This window comes from Lacerta agilis, chromosome 3 (genome assembly GCF_009819535.1).
Source record: "Lacerta agilis isolate rLacAgi1 chromosome 3, rLacAgi1.pri, whole genome shotgun sequence".
Taxonomy (NCBI): Eukaryota; Metazoa; Chordata; class Lepidosauria; order Squamata; family Lacertidae; genus Lacerta; species Lacerta agilis.
The window spans coordinates 51,417,611-51,444,679 of NC_046314.1; the positions used below are offsets into that span (position 1 = coordinate 51,417,611).

General features: G+C 46.3%; 1 protein-coding gene across 5 annotated transcripts; it reads left to right on the forward strand.

The window, feature by feature from the left end:
* Positions 1–225: 225 nt before the first annotated feature.
* On the forward strand, positions 226–17,432 carry VGLL2 (vestigial like family member 2). Of its 5 annotated transcripts, none has more exons than XR_004426222.1 (5): positions 226–415; positions 5,517–5,826; positions 14,209–14,715; positions 15,570–15,663; positions 16,257–17,432. XR_004426222.1 is itself a non-coding variant. In XM_033143670.1 (5 exons), the coding sequence occupies exons 1-4, from the start codon at positions 335–337 to the stop codon at positions 15,602–15,604; spliced, it is 933 nt and encodes a 310-aa protein (XP_032999561.1). In that variant the 5' UTR covers positions 226–334; the 3' UTR covers positions 15,605–15,606; positions 16,257–17,432. The 5 variants fall into 5 exon arrangements, 4 of the variants coding, with proteins under 4 accessions (XP_032999561.1, XP_032999562.1, XP_032999558.1 ...); XM_033143670.1 differs by having other exon boundaries at positions 15,570–15,606; XM_033143671.1 differs by having other exon boundaries at positions 15,570–15,606; positions 16,416–17,432.
* Positions 17,433–27,069: the final 9,637 nt, after the last annotated feature.

Sequence of the window (27,069 nt, forward strand, 5' to 3'; positions counted from 1 at the left end):
GGCAGAGTGGCGCGCGTGCGCGCTGGGCGTTTTTCCATTGGTCCGCGGCCACCCCGCCCCCGCCTGACGCCAAGCGTGCGGTTTAAATGCTTCCCGGCTGGCGCCCGCCGCGCCTGTTTCTCGTGGGCGCGTGGACTGGCGCTGCGCTCGCTGACAGCGGCGGGGCAGGGCCAGGTTCCCTTCCTCCGGCGCGCGCGCGCTTCCTTCCTTCCCCGCCCCTTCCTTGCTCGAGGGGCGGGCGGCCCGCGGCGCCCTCCCTCGATCGGAAAACCCCCTATGCAGCCGCCGGGCCAGAATTGACGCTCCGCTGCCGGAGTCGCGGCTGCCTTTCGCCATGAGCTGCCTGGATGTGATGTACCAAGTCTATGGTCCTCCCCAGCCGTACTTCGCAGCCGCCTATAGCCCTTACCACCAGGTAAGTCGCCGGGGGCGGAGGGTGGGTGGGGGAGGTGGGGAAGCCCCGGGCACTGTCGAGGAGGGTGGGGTGGCTGCACCGCCTCTTTCCTGCTGCCACTGGCCTGGCATATACCCTGGCATGGTTCAGTTGGTAGAGCATGAGACTCTTAATCTCAGGCTAGTGAGTTCGAGCCCCACGTTGGCCGAAAGATTCCTGCATTGCAGGGGGTGGACTAGATGATCCTCGGGATCCCCTCCAGTTCTATGATTCTAGAATTCTACCTCGAGCTTGGCACAATAATGCGTCGGGGGTGACTTGTGAGCACAGCCGGAGGAATCTTGCTGGGCGGGGGGGAGAAGGTGAAGGGAATCCTGGGGCTCAACTTCTTGTATCGCTCCATTTCCCGCCCCACTTGGCTTTCCCTGAATGAATAATAGAATTATAGAGTTGAGAGTCTCAAGGGTCAACTAGTCCAACCCCTTGCATTGCAGGAATCTCAATTTAGGTCATACATGACAGGTGGCCATCCAACTTCTGCTTAAAACCTTTCCAATGAAGGAGAATCCACCACTTCTCGTGGTAGCCCGTTCCACTGTCGAACAGCTCTTACCGTCAGAAAGTTCTTTCTGATAGCTCACTTGGGCTGAAATGCAAATGGATCGGGGTCCCCTCGACTTCTGGGGGAATTGAACTAGCACATGGTTCCGTTTTAGTCAGACTTGTGCTGATTTTATTTTGGTTTTCTTTGCAAACGTGTTCTCGTTCGGAATAGGAAGTGCTCTCGGGGTGGTTGGTGGGGATGTTTCGCAGCGAGCTCAGCCTGCGCGCCAGTCGGACTTAAAAATATGTATATTACCCCTGGACACCAATGGGATTTAAACTTGTTTTCAGGAATGGGAGAACGACTGTAATGGTTAGAAGTGTTAATGAGATTGTAACAGGAGTTGGAACTATAGTTCAGCCACTAATTCCAGGGGTGGCTTTCGAAATGCCATTTCTACCTCGTTCTTCGCAGCCTTAAGTGCAGTAACGCTGGCCTTCCTTGCGTGGATGTCTTGAGCTAACGGCGTGGATTGCTTTGGACTCGGAATACGCTGTATAAAAGCAAACTATCCCAAATGATTGTTTTATTTTTAGAAACCTGTCTAGAATCGCTTCCTGCAATTTCGTTCTCTCTGGCCATTGCAATTTTCGGTGAGCTTTAATCTTTTTTTCCGGTTAATTTCCTAAGCTAAGCAGACGGGACGCGTTCCGCAGCTTTTTGTAAGAAAGTTCAGAACTCTGGACTCGGAAGTGGCAAAATGTTTCAGCCCTGTTCGTTTGCATGCAAAATTCGCGGCGATAAATCCGAGACAGGCGCCTTCACTTGCCTCTCGGTTCGTTGTTTCAAATAAGAGAAGCAATTCGTTTTAATTTCCGTCGCTAGAGCAACCTTTTTTGAATCAAGGCGATCTGAATTGTATTGTGTCGGAAGCTAACGTGCCTCTTTAACGAATGTGAGTGGGGTTGTTGTTTTTAGCTAGAAATAAATTCTGGTTCTTGAAGAGTTCAGATAAAAATAATAGTACCTATATTATCATTAAGGGGGGGGATCTGTCAAAATGCGGAAATATTGCCATATAAAGCCCGTCTTGCACAGCAAAAGAAATTCAAAATTGTTTCATTGTGCGGGCGGAATAGAAATTCGGTTTGCAAGGAAAACTGAAACGCAGCATTAAAGGAACAGATAGCAGGCGACATTCAGTCCGACACTCTTTCTGTATTTCATGACCGTCTTAAACGGAACAAGCCCAACAATCCTAGGCGTTTGCTTCCAAAGAAATGTGGTTGATAACGCGAAGTTAGGCTCTGCAGGACGCAGCCGGCGGCTAAACCAATTTAGTTCATTTTGAAATCCTTAGGAACGTCTGCCCCGTCGATTCAGGTTCCTCCATAAAACGAATGAATGTCAGATAATAGTCCCACGAGTTGCTTCCTTCCGCCATAACGTCCCAAGCGTAGCCCTCGCTATTCTTTCCTCTTCCCACCGATGTACGGAGAATAATGCTTGTAATTCGTAATTTGTCAGGAGGCTCTTTCTCAGATAGTTCTGCAAGGCTGGTCACAATAGGGTCCCTTGAGAAAGGACCCAGTTCCCTATGCCGACTCCTTGCTGTGGTGGCGCCTGGCTTCTGAACCACCTTGATGATTATTAGTAGGATTTGGAGATCGCGGTACCTCATTTTCCTTCCCCAAGACTGTATTAAAAATGGGACATTTCTGGTGACCCGTCTGGGGACACGGACAGGAGTGGCATGTCCAAGCCGATGCGCCTGATGCTTTGTCACAGTAACGAAGCAAAAAGAAGGAAAGCTTCCTGCCCCGAGGACCTTACAATTGTGCATTCCACGCGAGGAGGTGCAGCTCGAGGAAATGGGAAAGTCACACAGCAGGGGAAGGATAAGAGTCCCGTTTGGTTTGTCAGTCTTTCAGATTAGTGACGAGCCGAAAGATGCCGCTCTCAGGGCCCTCCGTGGTGATGAAAATGGAGCGAATGAAAAATAATTTGCTGGCCTCTCTGGGTGCCGGTCGCTCCCTCCAGTATCTGCTGCTTGGAGTGGGAGGCCGGTCAGCGCAGGAACTGAGGCAGGCGTGGGTCAGAATACGCTCCCAAATCGCTCCAGCATAAGGAGAGTCCTGCTGGATCAGGCCCACCGTCCTATGTCGCACCGTGCCCAACCAAATCTTCTGGGAAGGCCCCAAGCAGGCCACGAAGGCAGGAGTCCTTCCCTCCTCCTGCTGTTCCCCCCACCCCCGCGACTCGTATTATTCGCAGGCACAACAGACCTCTGGCCGTGCAAGTAGCCCTTGTGGCCAGTAGCCACTGACTGACGGTTCCGCGAATGCGTCTCTAACCTGCTTTTAAAGCTGCTCTGCTCCTGAGATGGCCACATCATAGCATAATTAAATCGCAGAAATCTAAAGAGCGACGAGCCTGGCTGCTTCGCCTCCCGCCCCATCCAACGTCTTCTTACTCTCCCTCCAGGACTTTTGCGTTGTGTCCGAAGCCAATTATTCATTTTGCATTTTGATGGCCCTTGACGGAGGCGGCGGCAACAGCAGCAGCAGCAGCAGCTGCAGACACGCTAACCGCGGCAAAGCAAACGTGGAAAACATTTAGCAGGCCTTCGAGATCTCTCTCAAAGAACCCAGTGAAAAATAATCTGGTCCCGTCGGAAGTACATCTCTCTCTCTCCCCCCCCCCCCCGCCCTCCCTCACCCCCCCCCCCCGGTGCCAAGCGGCGCTGTTCTTCCCAAACGAGTTCAAGTCCTGCCAGTTGCGTGGCTTTCCCGCCGGCTCTTGCTCCTACTAGAACTAAGCTCAGAAAATAGTCTTCCGGACCACATGTTTGAAACAACATCCTCCTCGCGCCCACTACGTGGGACTCTCTGTTTCTCCTTCACTTGCTTTTGAAAAGGTTTTGAAAAGGTTTGAGCTCCAGCTAGGGGCCCTTCACCAAGAGTAATTTCACGCGAATAACCAGATTAAGGGCGATCTCTGGCCTGCCATTCCGGTCTCTTAGAATCAACAGGGCTTTTTGCTGTTGGCATACTTTTATTTCGTTTAAGAAACCAAAGTACACGAACACCTTCCGGATCTTCTGGATTTCGATCCTCATTGTGTCCCATTCGGACATTGTTAAAGCGCAGCGCTTTCATGCGCAAGGTGGTTTGTTTGTTTAATTTGGACACTTGGTGTCACCTCTTATCTTTAAGAAGAAATGGGATCCTCCGCCTGCTCCATCTGTCTCGGGCTAGCTTGGAAGAGGGATGCCGCGGACGTGGGCCGTTGCCTGGTCCATTTCCACCCCGGTTTTGCTTTTGTTTCCCCGCTCCTCTTGCAAAATACGGATCGGAGAGAGCAGGAGCGGTGCCTTCGCTTCTGTCCGGCCTGCGCGGCTGCTTTCCGAGGGCCCTTCTCAGCGGCGCGTCGGCCTCGACTAGCCAGGCACTGCGCCAAATTTTCCGCCGGCGCTGCGTGCGAAGCGCGCTAGCCAAACAGAGAAACCTGGAGCCCGTAGCTTCTTACTGCTCTCCGCTGGCCGCAGCCCTCCAAGCCCAGGGAATTGGGTCGGTTTGCTTGGATTCAAAGTGTACGCTTTGAGTAGGAAAAGAGAGCCTTTTCCCTCCAGAGAAAGGGACGGGGCAGCTTGCTGCGATCCAGCAGCTCCTTCAGCCAGAACCGTTGGAGCAAAGCCCTTCCAAGTTCTCTTGTCTGAAAGGTTTGTGATTCAGGAGATTGTAAAACCTGACCGAGGCGCAAACCACAGTGTGCTAAATCTGCCCACTGATGAAAGGCAAAGCTTGCCTTCGTAGGAATCCGTGCAATTTGAGTGTTGCGTTCACATGTCCCTTCTACCCACCCCTGCTTCACCAAGTCTCCACCTGAGCTAACATAGGTCAGACGCCTGCAGACAGTTCAGACGTGTGGACTGTTGGTCTCCCGTCCCATCCCCAGCTTTTTTATTGTTAAAAAAATAAAGCTATTGCAATGTGAGTTTTTGTAGCCAAAGAAACTTTCAGTCTGGGATAACAATAATACCACCAGTCATTGATCAGAGTGCTTAATTGTATTTGTTTGTTTGTTAGGGCGTGCATGGTTCTCTTTTTCTCAATATTCTTCTCACAAGAACCCTGTGAGGTAGCTTAGCAGCTAACAGACTGTGACTGGCTCAGGGAGCTTCATGGCTGAGTGGAGATTTGAGCCCTCATCTCTCAAGTCCTAGTCCAACCCTCTAAGCACTACACCACACTGGTTCTGAATTTCATTACACACACTTTTAAAAGTTATGTATGTCTATCAGTCCACCAGCCCAATGTATGCATGCTTTCCTCCTCCAGACCTCATTCCCTTCTGATGCACAGAGAGAGGCTCCTACATGGGTGGGTTTGTAGAAGAGACTGGGGATTGTTGGATTTCATTTATTTATATACACAAAAACTGGGGTTGAGAGGCAGAGCTTTCCTGCTGCCTCATTGCCCTCGAAATGCAAATGTGTGGCAGGGGAGCCATTGGCACATATCCGATGGGGCAGGCATGTGTGCACGGACCTTGATTGCCTTTTGCTCTCTTCCACAGAAACTAGCCTTTTACTCGAAGATGCAGGAAGCCGCGGAGAGCGCCAGCACAAGTGGCAGCAGTGCCAGCAGCTCCTTCTCCAGCCACACAGCCCCTGCCAGCATCAAAGAGGAAGAGTGCAGCCCGGAGAAAGAGCGCCCCCCGGAGGCCGAAGTCATCAGTTCCAGATGCGTCTTGTTCACCTATTTCCAAGGGGACATCAGTGCTGTGGTGGACGAGCACTTCAGCCGAGCCCTCAGCCAGCCCAGCAGCTACTCACCCAGCAGTTCCAGCACGAAGGCTGCCATGAGGAGCTCCAGCTCTTGGAGGGGTGAGCTGATAAGCCTCTTTGCCCTGCGGGACCCTCACTGCCTGGTCTGTCTGCGCCTGCACTAGGAAACTCTTTGAATCTGGCTTAACTACTGATGCCTTTCCAGCAGGGAACTGTAGTCCACGCATGGGGCTAGGGAGAATTAGCACGCAATGTTGTGCCACTATAGCCGTAAGGTGTGATAGCTGTTGTTGAAAGCCAGGCAGCTCAGGGACCAGCAGTGACCTGGATACAGACTTTGAATGGGATCTAACGCTTTGAAGCAAGGGGCATTTGTTACAACCTGGGTGTGCTGCTCACCTGTGAATAGATGTGTTCGGCATAACCCACAGAGTTCTATGTCTGCAGTGGGGAAAGTGTGGAGTGGCTGGGGCAGAATTATATCGCATGTGTGCAAACATAATGGCTGACACATTTTATAATCACCTATAAAAGATCATCCCCTTTGGAATTAGGAAGGGAGCTAAGACAATAAAGATTGTGTACACTGTACCAGCTTAAAACACAGCTAGGTCCTTCTGTTTCCCAATCTGGATCAAAGCTGGGGCTTTTTAAGGGGGGGGGGAGAGATGCATCAAAACAATGTATTTCATAAGCAATTGCAGGATATATATGGCTAACATCGTTCCAAACTAGCATTGGTAACACGCTGGATGCATAGTAAACAGAAGTGTGTACACAGCCTAAGACTATACAGTATTATTGATTTGGCCTTATGTGACTTAGTCCCAGGATAAGGGTACATAGGATCACAGCTTTAATGGTCTGTAGTAGCTGCTCCGATAAATGAATCCAGGAATAATCACATTCACCAAGGCTTTAATCCTGTAGGCTCACTTGGGAGTTGGTGATGGGCCTTATTTATGAATAAATGGCAGCCTGCAAGAATCCACAAACAAACTTTAATTGGAAGCAATGAGGGGCATATATTTCATCTTTTGTGCCTTGCTTCCAAAACAGTGGGGGAAGGAAGCAATGAGCCACGAAAACATATTATTATCAGATTCCCAACACTAGATGCATTGAATGCTCTGAGTAAAGGATGTGGCCAGCTCAGATTGTTGTTGTTCAGTCGTTCAGTCGTGTCCGACTCTTCGTGACCCCATGGACCAGAGCACGCCAGGCACCCCTATCCTCCGCTGCCTCCCACAGTTTGGCCAAACTCATGCTAGTCGCTTCGAGAACACTGTCCAACCATCTCATCCTCTGTCGTCCCCTTCTCCTTGTGCCCTCCATCTTTCCCAACATCAGGGTCTTTTCTAGGGAGTCTTCTCTTCTCATGAGGTGGCCAGAGTACTGGAGCTTCAACTTCAGGATCTTCAGGCTCAGATTAGGCACTTCTAAATCCTATTGATCTTAATAGAACAGTTAAGTGTGTGAAAACTATATGAAGCCTCCATATTCAGACACAGTATATCACTGAAACTATTTGCGGTGGAGTGGGGGGACTCTTTGCCTTCTTGCTCTGCTTGTGGCCTTCTGATAGCAAGCATCTGGTCAGCCACTGTGTGAAGAGAGATGCTGAACTAGAAGGCTGCGTCTGATCCTGCAGGGCACTTCTGTATTTGGTAAAAATACAAAGTGGCAAAACCAGCTGCTTCCCTGGCCATGGGGGTGAATGGGAGTTGGAGGACCAGGTACCTATAGCTACATCTGCTGGAGTACCTTCATCTATACACCTCCATGCTCTGTGCTGTTTGGCAGTGCAACCCTACTCAGAAGGAAGCCCCACTGAGTTCAGTGAGGTGTACTTCCGGGATTACAGCCTAAATCTTTTCCACTGCAAAAGGTGGGTTGTGTATGATGTGTTTTGAATTGTCCTGTAGGTCCATGAACTTCTATGCATATGAATGGAAGGGAATTCTATTATAGAATTCTATTCTATATTGAATAGAATATAGGAGAGTTAGAACTTTTAAAGAAAAACAGGCTAGGGGTGCGTCCACACTGGAATTTGTTTTGGGATGGGTTCTCTACCTGCATGCATTTTTTTCTGAAGTTGCCGTGTCACCTTTGACATGCCAGTCCATGCTTTATTCAATTGAATCTAGATCTAACCTTTCCATTTGCCTTAAAGTATTTTTTCTTTTCTTTTAAAAAAGCGCCAGTTGCCAGCATCCCATTTATCTCAATAACCTGCTTGCAAACTAAACCCTGTCTGGCAGTGCAATGGTAGCTAGTAGAGCACCTGTTTTACCTGCAGAACGTCAAATCTCCAGCTAGGGCTGCGAATGTCCCTTGTCTGAATTGAGAGTTTCTGCCAATCATTGTGGACGGTTCTGGTCTAGCTGGACCAAAAGTTCGGCTCAATCCAAGGTAGCTTGCCTGTGAAAGGTGATGTTTCTCTTACTAAATTCTCCAAGCTGATACATTTCTGCTCACACATATTGGATCAAAAAGTGTGTAGTTTTGAAAACACAAGTTTAATCCAGTTTAAAAATTTAACCTTACCTCTTTGTACATTTCCAAAGTTTGCATTATTATTATTAAAGTTCCACTTTCTGGACTTTACAGGGCTAAACTTTTCACAGGGGGGAGAGAAATGAATTTACCCCCTTTCCTGCCAAACTCCAAAAATCCCCGACGAGGGCAACTCAGCTGCCGGAATTTCAGAAAGACAAAACAAATGGCCCAGCAAGGTCTCCCTGGAGCAGCTGCCGGCCGAGAAGGGCAGAGGGCTGCCCTGCCCTTTGTGGCCCGCAAGTGGCCGTTGTCAAAATCTCGGCAGCCCCTCGGGGAGCGCAACTGGGGGAAGGGAGAAACAAGCTGGGGCGTCTGCGCCCGGGCGAGCGAGACCAGCATGCCGGAGGCTTGGGCCGCGCCAGCGCCGTGAGCCGCCGCTTGAGCTGCAGCAATTAGCAGCGGATTCCGTTTCTCTTTCGGCGGCGAAAAGCGGCGCTTGTTAATTCCTGCATATCAAGCAGCTGTTAAAGGAACAGGGGCGGGAGGAGGATGGTGATTTTGTGGTTATTGGGCTTTTTTTAACAACCTGGACACGAGAAAACAAGACTTATTGCAGGAGGACACGCGGCTGGGTTGCTCTCTAACAATTTACATTATAACAATACAATTAGTTAGTTAGTTAGTTAGTTAGTTTATACCCCGGATTTTCCCCTGACCAGGGACTCAAGGCGGTTTACAGATAAAAATAAGAACAGTTCAAAACATGGGGAGGGGACACCAAGCATTAAAAAAACAACAACCAATTAAACATTGATATGAGAGAGAGAGAGAGAGAGAGAGAGAGAACGCGCTTGCAAAACCATCCATTTTCACCCTGGAAGCAGCTCGTCTGAACTCCATGGGGGTTTACTTCCAGAAAGAGAGATTACAGGATCGTAGTATCAACTTTTCCTTTTTTAAAATGGATTCTTCCATGGGACTGATTAATTTCGGGACTAATATTCTTCACTCTAAAGACTCTTTAGAGTGAAGAATATTAATCCCGAAATTAATCAGTCCCATGAAAGAGCGATCGGGAGGCGAAAGGTCGCAGCAAGAGACAGTTCCCTTTGACCAACAGACACCCCGCCCCCGTGATGGCCGCCGATATGGGGCAGGGGACATAGGGCGCGGGGAAACGCATGGATGCAGATAGGGAGGAGCGTTTTGATTCCATGGGGGGGAGAAACGAATCCGGCAACGCAGAAGGCGAGGGAGAGGCCGGATGGGGAGAGAGGCCGGGGTTTTCCAGGTGTGCAAAATTGCAAATCGCACATTTAAGAATGGGGTTTTCTTTCCAGGGCTCTAAGAAAGGACAAATCCAATCTGCCCGATGAAGGCAAAGGAAAAGCCCCCAAACAACACTTTTGAGAGGAAACTCAGTGGGATGCAATACCATTTACTTCTGAATAAAAAGACGTGGGATGCAAAACATAGCTGCCTCATCGCCAAACCTGTTAGGCTACTTGGAGGGGGGGACTTTGTCCCCCAAATATTACTTAATGCTTTTTAGGTCCTGGTTCCTGGCGTTGTAGAAATAAGGCGACCCTGAAGCAAAAATACAGAAAGTAAGTGATTTTAAATAGTTGTAGGAATGCTTTTGCAGCAGCGGGTGTTCCTGTCTGGAATCCTCTGGAATTATAGCACATAGCTTACCGGAGGAGAAACCCCATCGAATTCACCGACTCTGGAGTAAATGCAAGTGTAGAATTGCACGGGCTAACGGCACAATTATGTGTACATTCACTCTGAAGGAATTGTTCAGCAATGAAAGGTACCCCCATAATATGTGCGCTTAGGACAACCCCCTTAAATTCAGTTACTTAACAAGAGTCACAGACTGGGTGTCTCATTCCTTCCCTCTCCATTCGATTCCAAGGTGTTTTGTTTAATACGGATAATGGGACCTCCCCTCGCCTTTTTCCATCTTTTTGGCTAAGCCAGATGATGCTAAGCAACGACTTCTGGGAGAGAGAAAAAGTTGGGTTTAAGAACACGCATTCACTCTCGATTCGTGGATCTTGCTGGGTTTTTAATCATTTTTATAAGCGGACAGTGTAATGAACAGTAATAACTAATTGCTATCTAAGTTATTAGGCTACTAATTAGTGTGATAACTAATTGCTTTCTTTTTAGAAAGAGGCAAATCTTTAAAATTGGCAATTCTCAACTACCATCACCTTTTTTCTTTTTCTTTTAAAAGCTGCCTGTATTTTGAAATACTGCACCGCAGTATATGGCATTTTCTAGTGAAGAAAGAGGTGGCTGGGGTATTTCTGGATACACTGGGTGATGCTCTCTAAAAATCAGTACGGAGTATGACACCATGGGCGTATCCATGGGGGGGGGCAGCTTCCCCTCCCCAATCAATACAAACCTGAAGTTCTGCCCCGCCCCCCGTAACAAAAGCCTGCCCCCCTAACAAAAATCCTGGCTACGTCCATGTATGACACACTTGGATATCAAAGCACAGTCACAGCAGCCAGGAAACAAGCTACTGAAAAGGAGAAATCTCGAAATTCAGCAATATTTGTCTAAACGCGGGCATCACCATTCTAGACGCAGAAGTCCCAAAGTCAGGCCGCAGCCCCATACCTGGGAGCGACCCTCACTGTTACTTCCGAGTAGCCATTATTTGCGGGCATCACTCTCTCGAAGTAAACGTGCTTCCACTGGGGACCGTCCAACTTCTGTTTCCCTGGCTATTTAGAATAATAAAAAGCTGTAGAGTTTGGAGGTACCACAAGGGTCATCTAGTCCACCCCTGCAATGTATGAATCTTTTGCCCAACGTGGGGCTCGAACCCATGATCACGAGAGTCTCATGCTCCCACCATACTTTGTTCGATGTAGCCCCGGGGTTTTCCAGATCGGAAGTGCAGATTTGCTTCTTTAGTGCGCTTCTGCGTCGCCCTTCAGCAATGCGCAAAAACTGGGGCAGAAATCACCCTTGGAAAACTTGCAAAATCTCGAACCTTAGCCGTATGGGGAGCAGCGGTGCGGTCAAGGGCAAGACTTCGGGGCAGAGATCCAGCAAGGGGTCCCGGTCAGCGGGATGAGCAAGCGGGTCCGCGGACGCAGCAAGTCTGCTTTCCCCACTTTGGGAAGTAAGTTTAGCGAAGTGATAGACAGGTTACCCTCTGGAAGAGCTCCACCACCATTAAGTCCAGCTTGTGTCCCCTGCTGTTGCTGGACTACAACTCCCATCATCCCTAGTTAGAAGGACCGGTGGCCGAGGCCCGAGGGATAATGGGAGTTGTAGTCCAGCACCACCTGGGAACCCAATCCCAGGGGCAGCTTAATCCTTTCTGCTCGGCCCCGATCTCCACTCAAATGCCTCCTGGCGACAGAGAGAAAGGAGTCCATGGCAGACTCTGTGACTCTAGAGGGGGCTTCCGTGGGACCGCAGCAGCCCTCCAAAATTAGGGGCTTACAGGAAGCAGCGTGTCACGTCGGCCCCAGTCCAGACACTCGTAATTCTGCTTGAAGCCAGCGGCTAAGGGACCCGATCCGATGTACGTTTGTTCTTAAACAAGTTCCGCTACTTTCCCGCGTACTCGAATATTTTGCAGGGCAGCCCTGGTAGGAAAGCACTTGCTCCGATCAGCGATTGCTTTGGTCGCGATTTGAACTCCCGAGGAGCCACTAAGGGTTGTTTTGGATACACACAGGATGCGGTTGTCTCGAGCTGCAGCCTGATCTTAGCCATGCTTCCTCAGAAACATTTCCACGGGGCTTGCTTCCGAGGAAGAGCGCGCAGGATCGCAGCCGCAAAGCGTCTTCCCTGCCTGTTTTTTAAAAAAAATAAAAAGGTGATAACCATGTCTATAATGAAGCATTGTTAAGATTTCTGAGAGAAATCTGCAAGCTCCCTCATTACTTTACTGTGAATGCAGATCTTCCATATTGAGACTTGGTCATGAGAAATCTAAACCCCCGCGTAGTCATGAAGCTCTCAAGGTGTCATTGGTTAAGGCAAGTGATTATTCTGCAACCTGATGGGATCCTTGTGGTGGCTGCATGAGACCCCCCCCCCCAATGGTATCCTAAGAACAATAAAAAAAGTGTGTGTAGAGTGTAATTTAGATTTTATCTCTATGGGATTCTGTGAGAATAATCCCAAGGATAATCTCTTGAGATCAGATGTTGTTAGGGTTCAGTTATCTGCCTCAAGGTTCATTGACAGCTGAGATTGTCTGTTGCTCTGTGGGAATCAAATTGCTTATGAGCTCTTGAGAATCATGGGTTGCCCACTGTGTGGATCTCTTCTGGAATCAAGGGTTCAGTGTTCATCTGGCTCATTCAGTGCACTCTCTCTTTAAAAAGATTCACCAGGGTGGAGTTAAGTTTCTGGAGGACTAGAGACATTTTTATTTTTCTTGAAAGATGCCTATAATATACTTTTTAGTTAGGAAAGTGCAGAATATGTTTCCTTTTGACACAAGACACCAAACAACTAATCTGTGCTCATGTTATATTATTCAACCAATCTTCTTAATGCCGGACAGAATACAAAAGCAAACTCATGTAACAATTAAGCCAATTTCAATAAAGATATATATATGGATGTAAAGGATGGAGTTAAGTGCCAATGGAACATAAAAAGCAAGCTATGATCATTCCATTTCAGTTGTGAATGAATTGCCACAGAAAATGGGATGTATCCATCCTCAGTCCTAATCACTGTAGACCCATTGTGATCAATGGACATGATGACTAACTTAAATCAATAGATTGTCAGCTTGCAACTTGCATTTCACTGCAATTAAACTTTACCAAACAATGCCAAACTTTACTCTCCCCGTCCCTTTACTCCTATGTGTATCTGCCAAATAGAACTGCACTTCATGTACCTGATGACATGGACTATGATCCACACAAACTTTTGCCATAATAAATTAGTTAGTTTTTAACGTGCTTCTAGGGTCTTGGTTGGACATACTAGCCAATGTGGATTTTAATGCTTATTTTGTATTTTGACAGAGGCTTTACTTGATGCAAAGGTAAAAATTGACATTAGGGTTCCATCTAAACTTAAGACTTTCAATCGCATACCAGCAAATTCAAGTTGTGCAATTAAAGCTGATTCTGAGCTTTTGTGAAACAAACCCACTTCCCCACAATATCTGACTTTTGACAATAAGGAAATGGGCAGGGGAATGCACTCTGTGGGATAACAGTGGCTTGATGCAATCCAATCTCACCACAGAGAAGTCAGGGTGAATGCTCATCAAGCAGCTGATGTGGCTTAATCTATCCATAAACAAATCAGGTTGAATGCTGGTTAATCAGGTCATCTGGAAGCTCATCCACACTTCCTTTTGTGCCACGTTTCTAGACACAGGTCCATGCTTTAAAGCTTCTTGCTTGTCCTAGTGCTCCCCCCCCCAGCACTTTCCCCACAAAAACGTGTTCTTTACCGCTGAATTGGACCAAACAGCAATCCACAGAAAACCTGAATTGCTGTTTGTCCCAATTCAGCAATGAAGAGCAGGTTTCCCCGATGTAAGTAGTGGGAGAAGGGAGTGCTTGAACACAGAGCTTTAAAATGAGTACATTTCCTAGAAAGTGTGGAGCAGAAGGATGAGTGTGGCTGAGCCCTTAGTCATAGTTACAGCTGACCAATTGAAATTGCCTATAAAAAGCATTGCTGGTAAAAATGGCGTTAGCCTTTATAATTCAAGGGACTCTTTTTCTGGAGGGCACCCTTCTATTCTTGATGTGAATCAGAAAAAGAGGTTGATGGCCAAGGTGAAAGCCCAGGAGAGGGGCTAATCTGAGGACCCTTTTGGTGAAACAATTTGCCTTGGAAACAGGGTACAGGAAGGATGCTTATCTAGAAAGCACATGCATTATCAGTAGGTGTCCTTGTGGTTAATGGAATGGACATCACACCTTTCTGATGCAGCTCTGACATCCTTCTCCACCTTCCTTTGTTCAGATGGATCATTCCCCATGAGCCAACGCAGCTTCCCACCTTCCTTCTGGAACAGCACGTACCAGCCCTCTTCAGTGCCTGCGTCCCTGGGCAGCCCACTGTCAGCCACTGCCCACAGTGAACTGCCCTTTGCCACAGCGGACCCTTACTCTCCAGGCTCACTGCACAGCCACCTCCACCAGGGCCCCCCGGAGCCCTGGCACCCTGCCCATCACCACCACCATCACCACCACCACCCTTACATTGGAACACAGAGCTCAGCCTACCCTCGGCCCACCACTGTGCATGAGGTCTACGGCCCTCACTTTGACCCTCGCTACGGCTCCCTGCTGGTGCCCGCCGCTTCTGTGCGCCCCCACCGCCTCACACCCGCCTCAGTGCCCACGCCTGTCAGCCCTCCGTGCGAGCTGGGCAAGAGTGAGCCTGCCACTTCAGCGTGGACAACGCCAGCACCTTTCGCCAGTCCTGCAGGGGAAATGGCACAGAGTTTAGGTCTCAATGTGGACACAGGTAAGGCCTGGCAGGTGTAGCTTTCTGTTTCTGTCCATCCACCCTTTTATCACATCCCGAATAGTGTGTGTTTGTCTGTGTGTGTTCGTCATCAGTATCTACCCCAAATAAATGCAAATAACAGAATGAACAGTAATAGAATACAATTCCTGCCCGCAGTCCTTCTCAGAGGTCCAGAGAGGCAGGGGCCATTTCCAGCTTTTGAGGTCCTTAGCCATAATTTAAAAAAATTAAATGATGACACATGAAAACAAAGTAAGGCACCAAACAGAAACAGAGTGAGACATAAAATTGAGTTATTTATTTTTAAACTTAACAGGTGCTTTTCTTGCCTCTTTCTGCAAAAAATACTGTAATTATCAAGAGGAAAAATCTAGCTTTCATGTTATTAAGTGTGGCGTATCCATGCAAACATTCTCGCCCCACAGCTGAATGGTGATAGTTGTGTAGCTGCTTCAAAACATCACAGGTGGGCTCACCTGAAGCCACCGATGCAGGCAAACTGAGAAAAATAGGTAATATTATTGTGATATTAGGAAACACACCAGAGAGCCCAAGTTCAAGTATTCCTTGATGCAACTTTTTATTCAGCCCTCGGTGTCCAAAAGCTGTCCACAACTATCGTAGGGAGCATGTTCACAAAATGAACATAACCTTTCCTCAAGAAACTTTCAGTTTTTATCAAATTCTTGATAGAGAATGTGTTTTCTTGTTAGAGAAGATGTCTCCTATATGTTTTCCATATAATACAGATGTTACTATTTTTATTTTTAGTTTAGTGGGTGTGCAAACTTAGGTAACATCTCTCTCTCTCTTTCTCTGTGTTTGTCTCTCTCTTTCTTTCCCTCTCTAAGGAAAGAATTCTGGATTCTACAATTCAAAAGACTAAGGGTGAAACCAATTATCCCTGTAGGGGCCTAGTTGTAAATAAAACTGGTCACATCTCTTGTGAGTCTCTATTGCATTTATTCCCCAAGCAGGGATGACTCCAAGGGGTAGCAACAATGGGTCCAGGTGCTTCCCCTCCAAATGTTTCCCATTTGCTCCCCTAATATGTATTTTTATGGAGTTGCTCCTGTCCTTGAGCTCTATAGTATAATTTTCTAAATTGTCACCATCCTCTTAATAAGCATGTAGGGTGAGCTCTTTGTGTTTGTGAGGGCTCATAATGGCAACCCATTGTTAATGCCTGGTTTATAGTCAAGTCACCTCTCTATTTAGAAAATGTTTGACTCAGTTCTAAGTGCCCATTTTTACAGATGTGGAACTAAAGGTGAGGGGCAGTGCCAAAACCAGATTTCCACCAGGATTCCCTAAATTCTCTTGTGAAGCTATCTATTTGAACTTGGGTTTTCCTCTTGTATTTTGAGAGCTTGTTGCTATGCTTTTACACAGGTTACCTACCCTTTCAAGAAAATGGTGGTGGTTGTCTTTCCCCACCCCTGCCCATCCTTATACATTTATGCTCCTCCCCCTTTTCTGTTTTATTTTATTTCCATTTTCTCTTTCTCTCTCCCTCTCTCTCTTTTCTCTGTTCTCAGGTTTACAGCCTCAGGATAAAAGCAAGGACCTCTATTGGTTTTAGACCTGCCCTTCCACCTTTTCTTCTTCCCCTCTAGTCAGATCTCTGCCTAAGTAGGACTGGTGGTGACAGAGCTGAATCGAGTCGATTTGTAACAGCTTCTGATCTTGGTTTACAGCTCGCCGTTATTCCTTCTGTGGTGGATCCCTCCTGAGCTGAACTGCTGATTCTAAAGCGTTCCCAACCACCCCACAACTCCATCTTCTTTGTCCCCCTCCATCTTTCAGTATCTCGTGTCACATTTCAAGGACAAGAATTCAGTGGGAGCTAAAAGCTGCTTAGACTTCAACTTTCAACCAACAGGACCTAAGATGATGATGGGGTGATGATGGGGTTGGGCACACCCTCTCTTCTCTTGAAAGGGAAGCGTGGCTCCACATCCATGAAGAGTGGCCAGGCCATTCTAAAGAATCAAGATGGACAAAGAAGGACTTTGAAATTGCTGGCTTTAGGAAGCAAAATGTGTTTGCTGCTGGCACGATGGCATGGACTTGTCTTTTTGACTGACATTTTTTAAAAAACACAAAAACCCACCTCCACAGTCCTTTTTCAAAGCAGCATGAGAAGATATTCAGACGTTGCAAATGGGATTGTTGTCCTTCCCACTGTAGAAACAAAGAAAGGAATTCTAAACTCCTAGGCACGTTTGGGTTTTTTTTTTTTAATGGAGAGACCTTTCAGTCTTCAGCATGGTGATGAGTGGCAAGTGACTAGCACAGGCCACCTGCCCTCCCGGCTTACACAAATGCAGCTGTTCAAGAGACAACTGTTCGAATTCTAGAAACTTGACAACTAAGGTGGCACTTCTCCGAGTTTGGCACAACAATTGCATTGGATAATGCATCCATCCATATGTGTATATATAAGGTTTTTATACAAGGAACGTTTTATGATGAAAGAAGAGACCCTTCAAAAAAGAAAAGAAAAGAAAAGGCTCCAAAAGCAACAACTGGAGAAAATTGGGGTGGGGAAGTAATTGGATAGACAAAGGACCCCATTTAATATGAAGACTCATTGTATGTATCTTTCTAGTGGTCAGTGACTGGGTCTCTCTTCTCTTCTCTTCTTTTTTGAAAGGACATATATGAGATGTTTATTTGTAGGAAAGTTGAATTAAAGATTTCTCCTTTCACCATCTGATTGTATGAGTTTTGCAAGCAAAACAGACTGAAGATTTGGTGTGCCAAGAACCTGAATGTGTTCAACAGTCAACATTCTCCATGTTCAACTGAGAAGGAACATCCCCGAGGTTAATGTTTTACAAGGGTTTTGTTAGTGTCGGTAATGTTAGGAATACAAGAGCCCTGCTGGATCAGATCAAAGGCTTATCTAGTCCAGCCAGCATCCTGTTTTTGCATAGTGGGCAAGCATAGAAAATCCAAAAGCAGGGCATGAGGGCAGCAGTGTTCTCCTGCTGTGGTCCAGAAACATCACTCTGCTGTCGTGCAGGTATGCTGTCTCCAATTCTAGATGTTGCCTATAGCTGCTATGGTCAGTAGCCAGTGATATCCTTAACCTCCATGTTTTATCTAAATCCATCTAAAGTGGAGGTGCTTGACACACCCTGTGACAGCAAATTCCACAATTTAGCTATACAGTGTGTAAAAGAAGTATTTGAAGTGTCTGCTCTGAATTTTCAACTGATCAGTTTCATTGGATGACCCCAGATACCTGGAGAGGAGAAAAGCATCACTCTCTCCACATCATGTGCAGTTTTGCAAACCTCTATCATGTCCTCTCTCACTCATCTTTCCCACTCTCAGTTCAAATGTCCCAAAGATGGGAAACTGCCTTATAACACTTCAGGCCACTGGTCCATCTTGCTCAATATTGTCTGCACACTGACTAGCAGGGTTTTAGGGTTTCCTGGGTTTCAGACAGAAATCTTTCCCAACCTTACTTGGAAAAGGAGTTACGATATTGGCAGTTTTGATTCCTTTTCAAATGATCCTTAGCATGGAATTCACCCTTTTCACAGCTGTCACACACAGGGTCAACATTTCATTTGGCTGTCTCCCACAACACCAAGATCTCTTTCCTGGTCGGTCATCACCAGCTGAGCCCCCAGCAGTGTGTATGTGAAATTAGGATTTGGGAGGCCCCCAATATCCATCACTTAAGCTGCAATCCTATACACACTTACCTGGGACTAGGTTTCATTGTACAGCAGTGGGACTTAACTTCAAGCAAATATGCCTAGAATTGCACAGCCAATATGTTTTGCTGGAGTGGATCAAAATATACACCCCAGGCAAGCGGTTAAACAAATAAATTCTGGGGCAGCTCGCTATGGTAGATGACAATGAAAAGTTGTAACGTCTGTTCTGGCCATCTAATTTTCCAGCTGTTGTCTGTGCTTTCCAAGCCCTACCCATATTTAGAAAGAAATGAGATTGGGCTGCAAACTAAACAAATTTACTAAAGAGTAAAAGGTAAAAGGTAAAGGACCCCTGGACAGTTAAGTCCAGTCAAAGGTGACTATGGGCTTGCGATGCTCATCTCACTTTCAGGCCGAGGGAGCCAGCGTTTGTCCACAGACAGCTTTCTGAGTCATGTGGCTAACATCACTACACCGCTTCTGGTGCAATGGAACACTGTGACAGAAACCAGAGCGCATGGAAACACCGTTTACCTTCCTCCCACAGCAGTACCTATTTATCTACTTGCACTGGCGTGCTTTTGAACTGCTAAGTTGCCAAGAGCTGGGACAGAGCAATGGGAGCTCACTCCGCTGCGGGGATTCAAACCGCCAACCTTCCAATCAGCAAGCCCAAGAGGCTCAGTGGTTTAGACCACAGTGCCACTCGTGTCCCCACTGAAAACATGTGCTGGACTGCACTGTCAGTGGGCAAGATTCTGCCTAACCTGCTTTCCCTCTGCATCATGTGTGGCTATCCTAGAGAGGCAGGGGTGCTGAGCTCTATTCTGGCTGGCTATTTACTTTTGCATATTGTGTGTTACTCTTAGGATAAAAGGGGGTAGTGAACTTGGCAGGATGAGGCTTCCTTTTCTCCCCATGTTTGCATTCTCTTGTGAGGATGGAGGATGGATTGACCTCTTAGCCTGCCAGTCACCCCCAGAGAATGGCCTTCCCACTCTGCTCTCCCATCGCCTGTCTTCTCTTGCAAGGAGCAACAGCTGAGGGGAGGGTTGTTCTCCAGTTTGCTTCAGATCTTTCTACATCTAATTGTAAATGCTGCAGCTGTTCCAAGGTCAGTGTTTATAGCGGCACATCTATATGGTGGCTTCTCATTAGAACAGAGGGCACTGCCAGCAATACGGAAAGGTCAGGAAAAGTTTTCCCCCCCAGGCCACTAAAGTTTGGATCTTATTGTTAGCTTTCCCTTAGGGCTATAATTCAGCCAGATTTATGGACATGGAACAAGTCCTATCAAAATTGGGGGCAGCCCTGGTTGCTAATGTTTCAGGCAGACTTGGCAGGGGATTCTGCTTATCTAGAGTGGACGGCCATTTAGAGCTTTGCAATGATATATGGGAAATGATATATGGCCTAATCATTTTATCTAGATAAGCGTGTGATGCTCCTTCTTAGCTAACAACAGTTAAGAGTCACTTTAAATGTCACAAATATTCCTCCAGGTCACACTTCAGTGTAGCGGGAAAGTGTGCCAACTTGAGTGTAGAGCATGACATCTCAACCAGTGCATGAAGATTTTGCTACGTGCTCATGCGGTATATGCACAATGAGAGGTACGCCGCAAAATGTTCCGAATCTGTTGTTAAAATGCCTCAGGCTCACGTTTCCCTTGACAAAATTTCTCCATCCAACCTTTTTATTTAAATAAAAAAACAAATATAGTGCATTTCAAGTGCTCAAAACAAATCAGTAATGGTTACAGTAGTCCTGGGGAAAAAAGGAAGGCTAGCATTATTCTTTAGAAAGTTTTATATACTTTGAAATTAAAAACCCATTTCTAACCAGTTTAAAAATATTAATTTAAAAATAGCAATAAAAGCATAATTTAAAAACAGTAGACATAATAAAATTATCAAAATACAGATAAATCCAAACATACATGATAAAATTGCATGTCTGGGTTGACACATCTAAACAAAAGAGTTTTTAGAAGTTGCCGAAAACAGTACAATGAAGGTGCCTGACTAACATCAACTTTCCCATATTGCAGAAGGGAGGAGAGAGGCTGGGAGGGAGAAGGCTTGGTTCAAGCCATTAGCTGAGCTGCGGTTTGAATCATGGGCTCCTTAGTTCCCAGCCACTGTGCGATACATCACTGTATTCACTATAAATATGCGTTGTTGAAACAAAACAAAATAGCCACCACCTTTGGAAGATCCAGTGTTCTCTCTCGGGAAAATACGTTGGGATAGACAGAAGGAAATCTCCATTTGAGGCAGAGAAGCAGCTCCTGTTTTATTTTTGGAGGTGGAATTTTAACAAGGGTCTGCTTCCCAAGAATCTTTCTTAGCACTGATGCAGCTGAAAGAATATAACAGATGACAACTTCAGTTTGCATTTGGGTCCCCCTGCTGCTAGAACTGTCTAAACTACCTCTTTTGGAACCGGATTCTCGTTTCTTTTTGCCACAGGGTTGTTCAGATGAGCTTTTGCTGCAAGGTGAAGCCGTTCCCTAGCAATCCTTGTGCACACAAACATCACCACCCAGGAGTGAGAGTTGCCTGTCCTTTGGGAACCTTGTCTGCACTGCCATCATCTTACATTGCAGAGGAGTTGCCTTGCCATGGATGTAGCCAGGAGGGGCAGGAAGCGGCAGCTGCCTCCCCCCAAATAAATAAATATAAATAAATAAATAAATAAAAACACATAGCAAACTGAGTTTCTGCCCCCCCCCAACAAAAATCCTGGCTATGCCCATGTGCCTTGCCCTCTTGCTTTCCCCTTGCAATTCTCTTTGGATCTGTGCTAATATCTGGTGAGGGTTTAAAGCAGGCATGCACAGCATATGGCCTGCTACGCTGAATGCAGCTCACCAGAAAGTGGCCTACTAGGCTCCTTGACCAGCACCTCTTGCTTCTGAAGACCCAAGCAATCACCAAACCTGGGAGCTTTCTAATGGCAATGATGAACACTTCCAAATGCTCGCAGTCCTTTACATGCTTTAACCTGAATAGCACATCACAGAGAGCCTCGTGTGAATGTCTGACCCCTCCTCCCACCTGCCATGCTGAGAGACTGTGATCAGACACATCAACTCCTTGACTTCACCATCAGCTAACCTTTCTTCCTTTCGCACCCCTTGTTATTTGGACCATTTAACCTGATGAAAAGTTATGGCTCCATGTGTGACCTTTTGGTTGGCCTAATAAAGTTACAGTGGTACCTCTGGTTATGTACTTAATTCGTTCCGGAGGTCCGTTCTTAACCTGAAACTGTTCTTAACCTGAAGCACCACTTTAGCTAATGGGACCTCCCGCTGCCGCTGCGCCGCCAGAGCACAATTTCTGTTCTTATCCTGAAGCAAAGTTCTTAACCTGAAGCGTTATTTCTGAGTTAGCGGAGTATGTAACCTGAAACGCATGTAACCTGAGGTACCACTGTATTGTCCTACTATGGATTTCAGAATGCATACACTTGCAATTGTTACCAGCCCCAACCCCTGAAAGGTAAACCATTGCTCTTATTCCTATTTTGATGACAGAGGACGGTTTGAAACTGAGGATGGTCTGAAAGAGAGCGACAGGGACTTGATATTCTAGGGTGTTTGGGGTTGATATGAGATTCAAAGCTTCCTGATTTGGAGTTGAGTTAGTTGGCCACTATACTATTGGTGAGGGACCACAGAGCACATGCTTTCCATGCAAACAGTCCCAAGTTCAATCCTGACAATCTCTATTTTAAAAGGATGCAGATGATGTAAAAGATCCCTGCCCAACTACAGACCAACAAAGGTTATGCCAGAATAAATTTGTTAGTTCTTAAATTGCACAAGGCTGTTTGTTGAGATTAACATGCCTAGCCCTCTGCAGAGCTGCTCCTAGTTGGAAGAGAAATAAAGATTAGCAAATATTATAACCAGGTTTCTATGTCCTACATTAGCTCTTATGTTGATGCTTTAGCTTTATCGTAAATCTGGTGGGCTGTGTTCACCTAGGTAATCTAATTTGAAGACATCTTTAAGCATATTTGGAAAGGAAATATAATCAGAATGCAATAGGTCTTTATGGATGCATTAGGTGGTGTGGAGAAACTTTGGCTCCCTGGATGTTGCTGAACTACAACTCCCATCTTCCCTGGCCACTGTCCATGTTTGCTAGGGATGGTGGGAGTTGTAGTTCAGCAATAGCTGGAGGGTCAAAGGTTCCCAGCTCCTTATATGGGTTCTACATCTGAGATGGGGAATCCGTGACCCTCTAGACTTTGTTTGACTCCAAATCCCATTAGCCCAAACCAGCAAAGCCAGTGTTCAGAGACAAATGGGGGTTGTAGTCAAGCAACATCTAATGGCTCATTTTACCTACTCTGGTGCTACGTGGCTTGCAATTGCAGAGCTCAACACAGCAGGGCATCTAGCCAGAATGGCCTTAAGTGCAAATTCCTCCTGATTGGATGTGTCCACAACTCACCAGTGCAAATGCTTAGGGTGAATCCATATATGCCTACTCATCTTCTAATGATCTGCATAGGTGTGGCAATCATCACTGGTGAACCACCTTGCATTACATCAAGCACACTATTTTGATGGAGGCCGATCACACATTAAGCCGCATTCCATTGAGTGGTGAAATATATCCACTGATGTGCATGCACACATGAGCCAGCCCTTCATCATCATTTATCTGGACCCCATCTGATAAGGACAACACAAGCAATCAGAGGCTACGTATATCTCTCTTACACAGTTTTTATTATCCCCTTTTCAGAGTCTGGGCTCCATGTTCTACTGCACATGCTACCCTCAACTTTTTCACATGCAGCTTATTTTTATGTTTGCTTTCCTTTTCAGCAGTCAGGGGCAATGGAATGGCACTAGTGGTGACTGCTGTCGTTCTCACAGTTGCTGTTTGCGTGCAACTGAAGCGGCGATATTTATGCAAGCGGCAGCCGTTAGACAAACAAAAGCCTCCCTTGGCCGAGTCAACAGGTTCAACCTCTCCCCTGCAAACGTAGACCCCAAAATATGATCTGAACCTTAATTTGATCTCCGCCTCCCCTCCCTTTCCCCCTGTTGCTGCGATGCTGCTGGTCTGACAGCAAAGATGCAAATGATTATTCTCTCCTGACAGAGCCGCAGAGCGCTCTCTGTATTTAACTGCAGCCCCCACAAGTTGGATCAAGCAGGGGACACTTGATAGCTGCTGTTTCCGTGGTTGAAATATTTGTGAAGTTAACGCATAATCTGAAAGCAGAAGCTAATAAATTATAGGGTGCTAATTGGGGCCGGAGTGGAGCCGTCAATCACATTATCCTAAACTCACGGAGACCCTCATAGCCTAAAAAGGCAAGAGAGCCTCCAAGAACAGCTCCCAGTTGTCACCAGCCATGACATCCATCTCAACAAGAGCATCGGCTGTCAAGGCAGACAGTGCTTAAAGATTTTAAGCTGCAATCCTATACATACTTTCTTGGGGCTAAGCCCCATTGAACTCAGCGGTGCTTCTTTCAGAATACCATAGGCGTAAGAAGGCATAATTAAGATCAGGCTTGCTTTAAAGCTGAAAAGATATTGCAGGTATTTCTGTATCAGCCAGTGGGGATAACTTTTTTTATTGAAAAATCTTATATATGTAGCAGCAACAGCAACAGCAGCAACAACAACAAATTGCTTTGAAACTCCTGTTATCTCCCAAGTTCCCACAGTTTTGTAGAAAATGGAAGGTCACTTTTATAGCAAGGCATTTTGATTACTGTTATTCCTTTTCTGGCACTTTTGAAACAATTACATAGCTAGGTAAAGGTAAAGGACCCGTGGACGGTTAAGTCCAGTCAGAGGCGATTATGGGGTTGCGGCGCTCATTTCGCTTTTCAAGCCAAGGGAGCTGGCATTTGTCCACAGAAAGCTTTCTGGGTCATGTGGCCAGCATGACTAAACCACTTCTGGTGCAACAGAACACCGTAATGGAAGCCAAAGCACACAGAAATGCCATTTAGCTTCCCGCTGCAGCAGTACCTATTTATCTACTTGCACTGGTGTGCTTTCAAACTGGGACAGAGCAATGGGAGCTCACCCCGTCGCACGGATTCAAACCACCGACCTTCTGATCAGCAAGCCCAAGAGGCTCAGTGGTTTAGACCACAGTGCCACTCACACAAGACTCTCCATTTATGCACATGTGTCTATTACAGACAGCTGCTTACAGCAGAAGCCAAATGGTGTTCATTTGCCATACAGGACAATTAATAAAGATGCCCCTTGTTATCATCCAGATATACTAGGCAACATGGCACCACTGCTTAAATCTGCATTAGCAACTATGATCTGCTTATTTTCCCACCACCAATGTATTTCACAGGCAAAACATTTAAATGGCAGTACCACAGTGGAAAGAGTATGAGCTAGCTTGGTGTCCCCAGTTCAAATATCAGCTTGCCCATGAAATCACTAGATGGCCTACATAATATGGAGTAAGCAATACCTGCCTGCTTTACAAAGGGTTCTAAGGATCACTGAGATGATATATGCAAATAGTTTGACCACTCTGAAAAATACTATATAAATATGAAGGCTGACATCTTCAGCACATTTATTAAAGAGTAAGCTTCAACTAACATAGCGAGACTTGCTCTGGTATACACTTATTGTTATAATGTGGAAATGACTCCAGGTTTGTGGAATGGTCTTTATTGCCCACTAATGATGGCTCTAGACTGAGTCAAGCAAGAAAAGAGCAGGCGAAACCCTAAGTTACAGGGGGAATGGAGAGGATTTGGTCTCTTACCTTTTGTCTTCTTTAGCTGTTGTTAGAAGGCTATGGGGCAGGAAGTGGGGCTTGCAGGTTTCTTTAAGAATCTGAGCAGAGGGAGAACCTGGAGAAATCTTCATGCAACACATCAAAGTGTTTTAGTGGAGTGGCAAATCATTTCTTTTTTGAGAAGAATGCAGCTTTACATAATGGGGAATTGCTGAATTCAAACCTGTTGCAGGAAATAGAAAGTGACTGGCACCCTAAAACATCATTTGATAAGAATGATCAAGAGTTCACCAATGCACTTGCCCAAATAAGAAGGGGTGGCGCCACAGAGAATGGCAAATATCAACACCTGACCTTCGTGCTCAACTGCAAAAGATGCATGTGATTTCAGACCAGCTACCATTTTTAGCCCCCCTCGCTAACGCACAAGGTGAAACCTGTGGGTTGCATGAGAGAGGCAAGTTCTCAGTTTACATCACATGAAATTCTGCAGATTTTGTGTGAGGGATTTGTCAGAAGCAATGGAGACACCACTGACACATACTGAGACGCATATGAGTTGCATACTATGAGGTAGTTTCTGGCTTGGTTAAAAAGTAAACTGTGGTTTTACACAAATGAGCAATGTGCTGGCGCACACACCTGCATAGTGCTTGCTTCTCTCCACCCCCTGTCTGGCGGCCATCCATTTAAATCTGAACCCATGGCTCTGACCGACACACTGATTGGGACAACGGTGGGCAGCCTGCAGCCTTCAGCCTAATTTTATGCGGATGGCAAGGAAATGGAGGATGTTATTGAACGAGAAAAAGAAAGAGCACTTTGGGGTCTGGCCCCACCTACCAGCAGCAAGCAGTCCCTGATAGATTAACCCTGAGGAAAGGTTCACAGCCCTGATATGATAGCTGTCAGTGTCACAAAGATACTACATTCCCACTCTGCTACTCAGGCTGCGTACACAACATACATTTCAAGCACATGACTTCCCCCCAAAGTATCCTGGGAACTGGAGCTTGTTAAAGGTGCTAGGAATTATACCTCTGTGAGGGGTAAACTACAGTTCCCAGGATTCTTTGCAGGAGGCCATATGCTTTTATTGTATGGTGTGATCCCCTTAGGCATCTTTAGGGGTGATGGGCGGCTCCCAAGCCCTGCACCTTTAAGTTTTACAGCCTGGATGCAGGATAAAGGCCACATTTGAGCAGAACCTGCCTCATCCACTCAGAGTTTTAGGCACCAGGGGAAGTGATGCAGAAAGGCAGCTCTGTTCACCTTTGGTGAGGCTGTAGGTGTGGGGAGATGGAATTGCCTTCCCCTACCCAGGCAAGCTTTTGCTTAAAATTTTGTTATTTAGCTCCCACACCAACAACTTCCCCTTGCAGGTTGTGCTTGTGTTCAATTTTAATAAAGTAGCCCATCATTCAACCCACACATTGGTGTCAGGTTTTATTTCAGTGGCCACCAAACCAGAGCTTGGAAAGTAAAAAGTAACTTGTTCTAGCCTCAGGTCTGAAAAGGAACTGGCTCCAATTCACTCTCGTCTCTTTACAGACTGGACTGAACTGGTTTGGTTTACAATTCAATGCAAGTTCATCCAAATGATTGTTGGTACTTTTTTCAGCTTTGAGAATGTTACAAGCTGAAGTATAAATTATACATAAGGAGACATCAAAATACACACACAGTAGAATGTATATTATTTGGTCCATTTCCCCCTAACAATTATAATCTTTAAGCAGGCAAAAGTGCCTAAAGAATAATAATTTTAAAAAGAGAATGAAGCTGAAGATTAACTACAGTAGGAATCGTTCAAAGTGCTGGGGAATAGCATATCTGGGCTGTTGCTATTTTCAAGTGCATTTCAGACACATATCAGCAAATTCAGGTTGTGCAACCTCCCCACATGCAAATAAGAATGAATG

Coding starts and splice junctions, on each gene's coding strand:
- VGLL2 (XM_033143667.1), top strand. CDS start 335: ATGAGCTGCCTGGATGTGATGTACCAAGTCTATGGTCCTCCCCAGCCG. Junction 416..5,516: donor CCTATAGCCCTTACCACCAG/GTAAGTCGCCGG, acceptor TCTCTTCCACAG/AAACTAGCCTTTTACTCGAA. Junction 14,716..16,256: donor AGGTCTCAATGTGGACACAG/GTAAGGCCTGGC, acceptor CTCTGTTCTCAG/GTTTACAGCCTCAGGATAAA.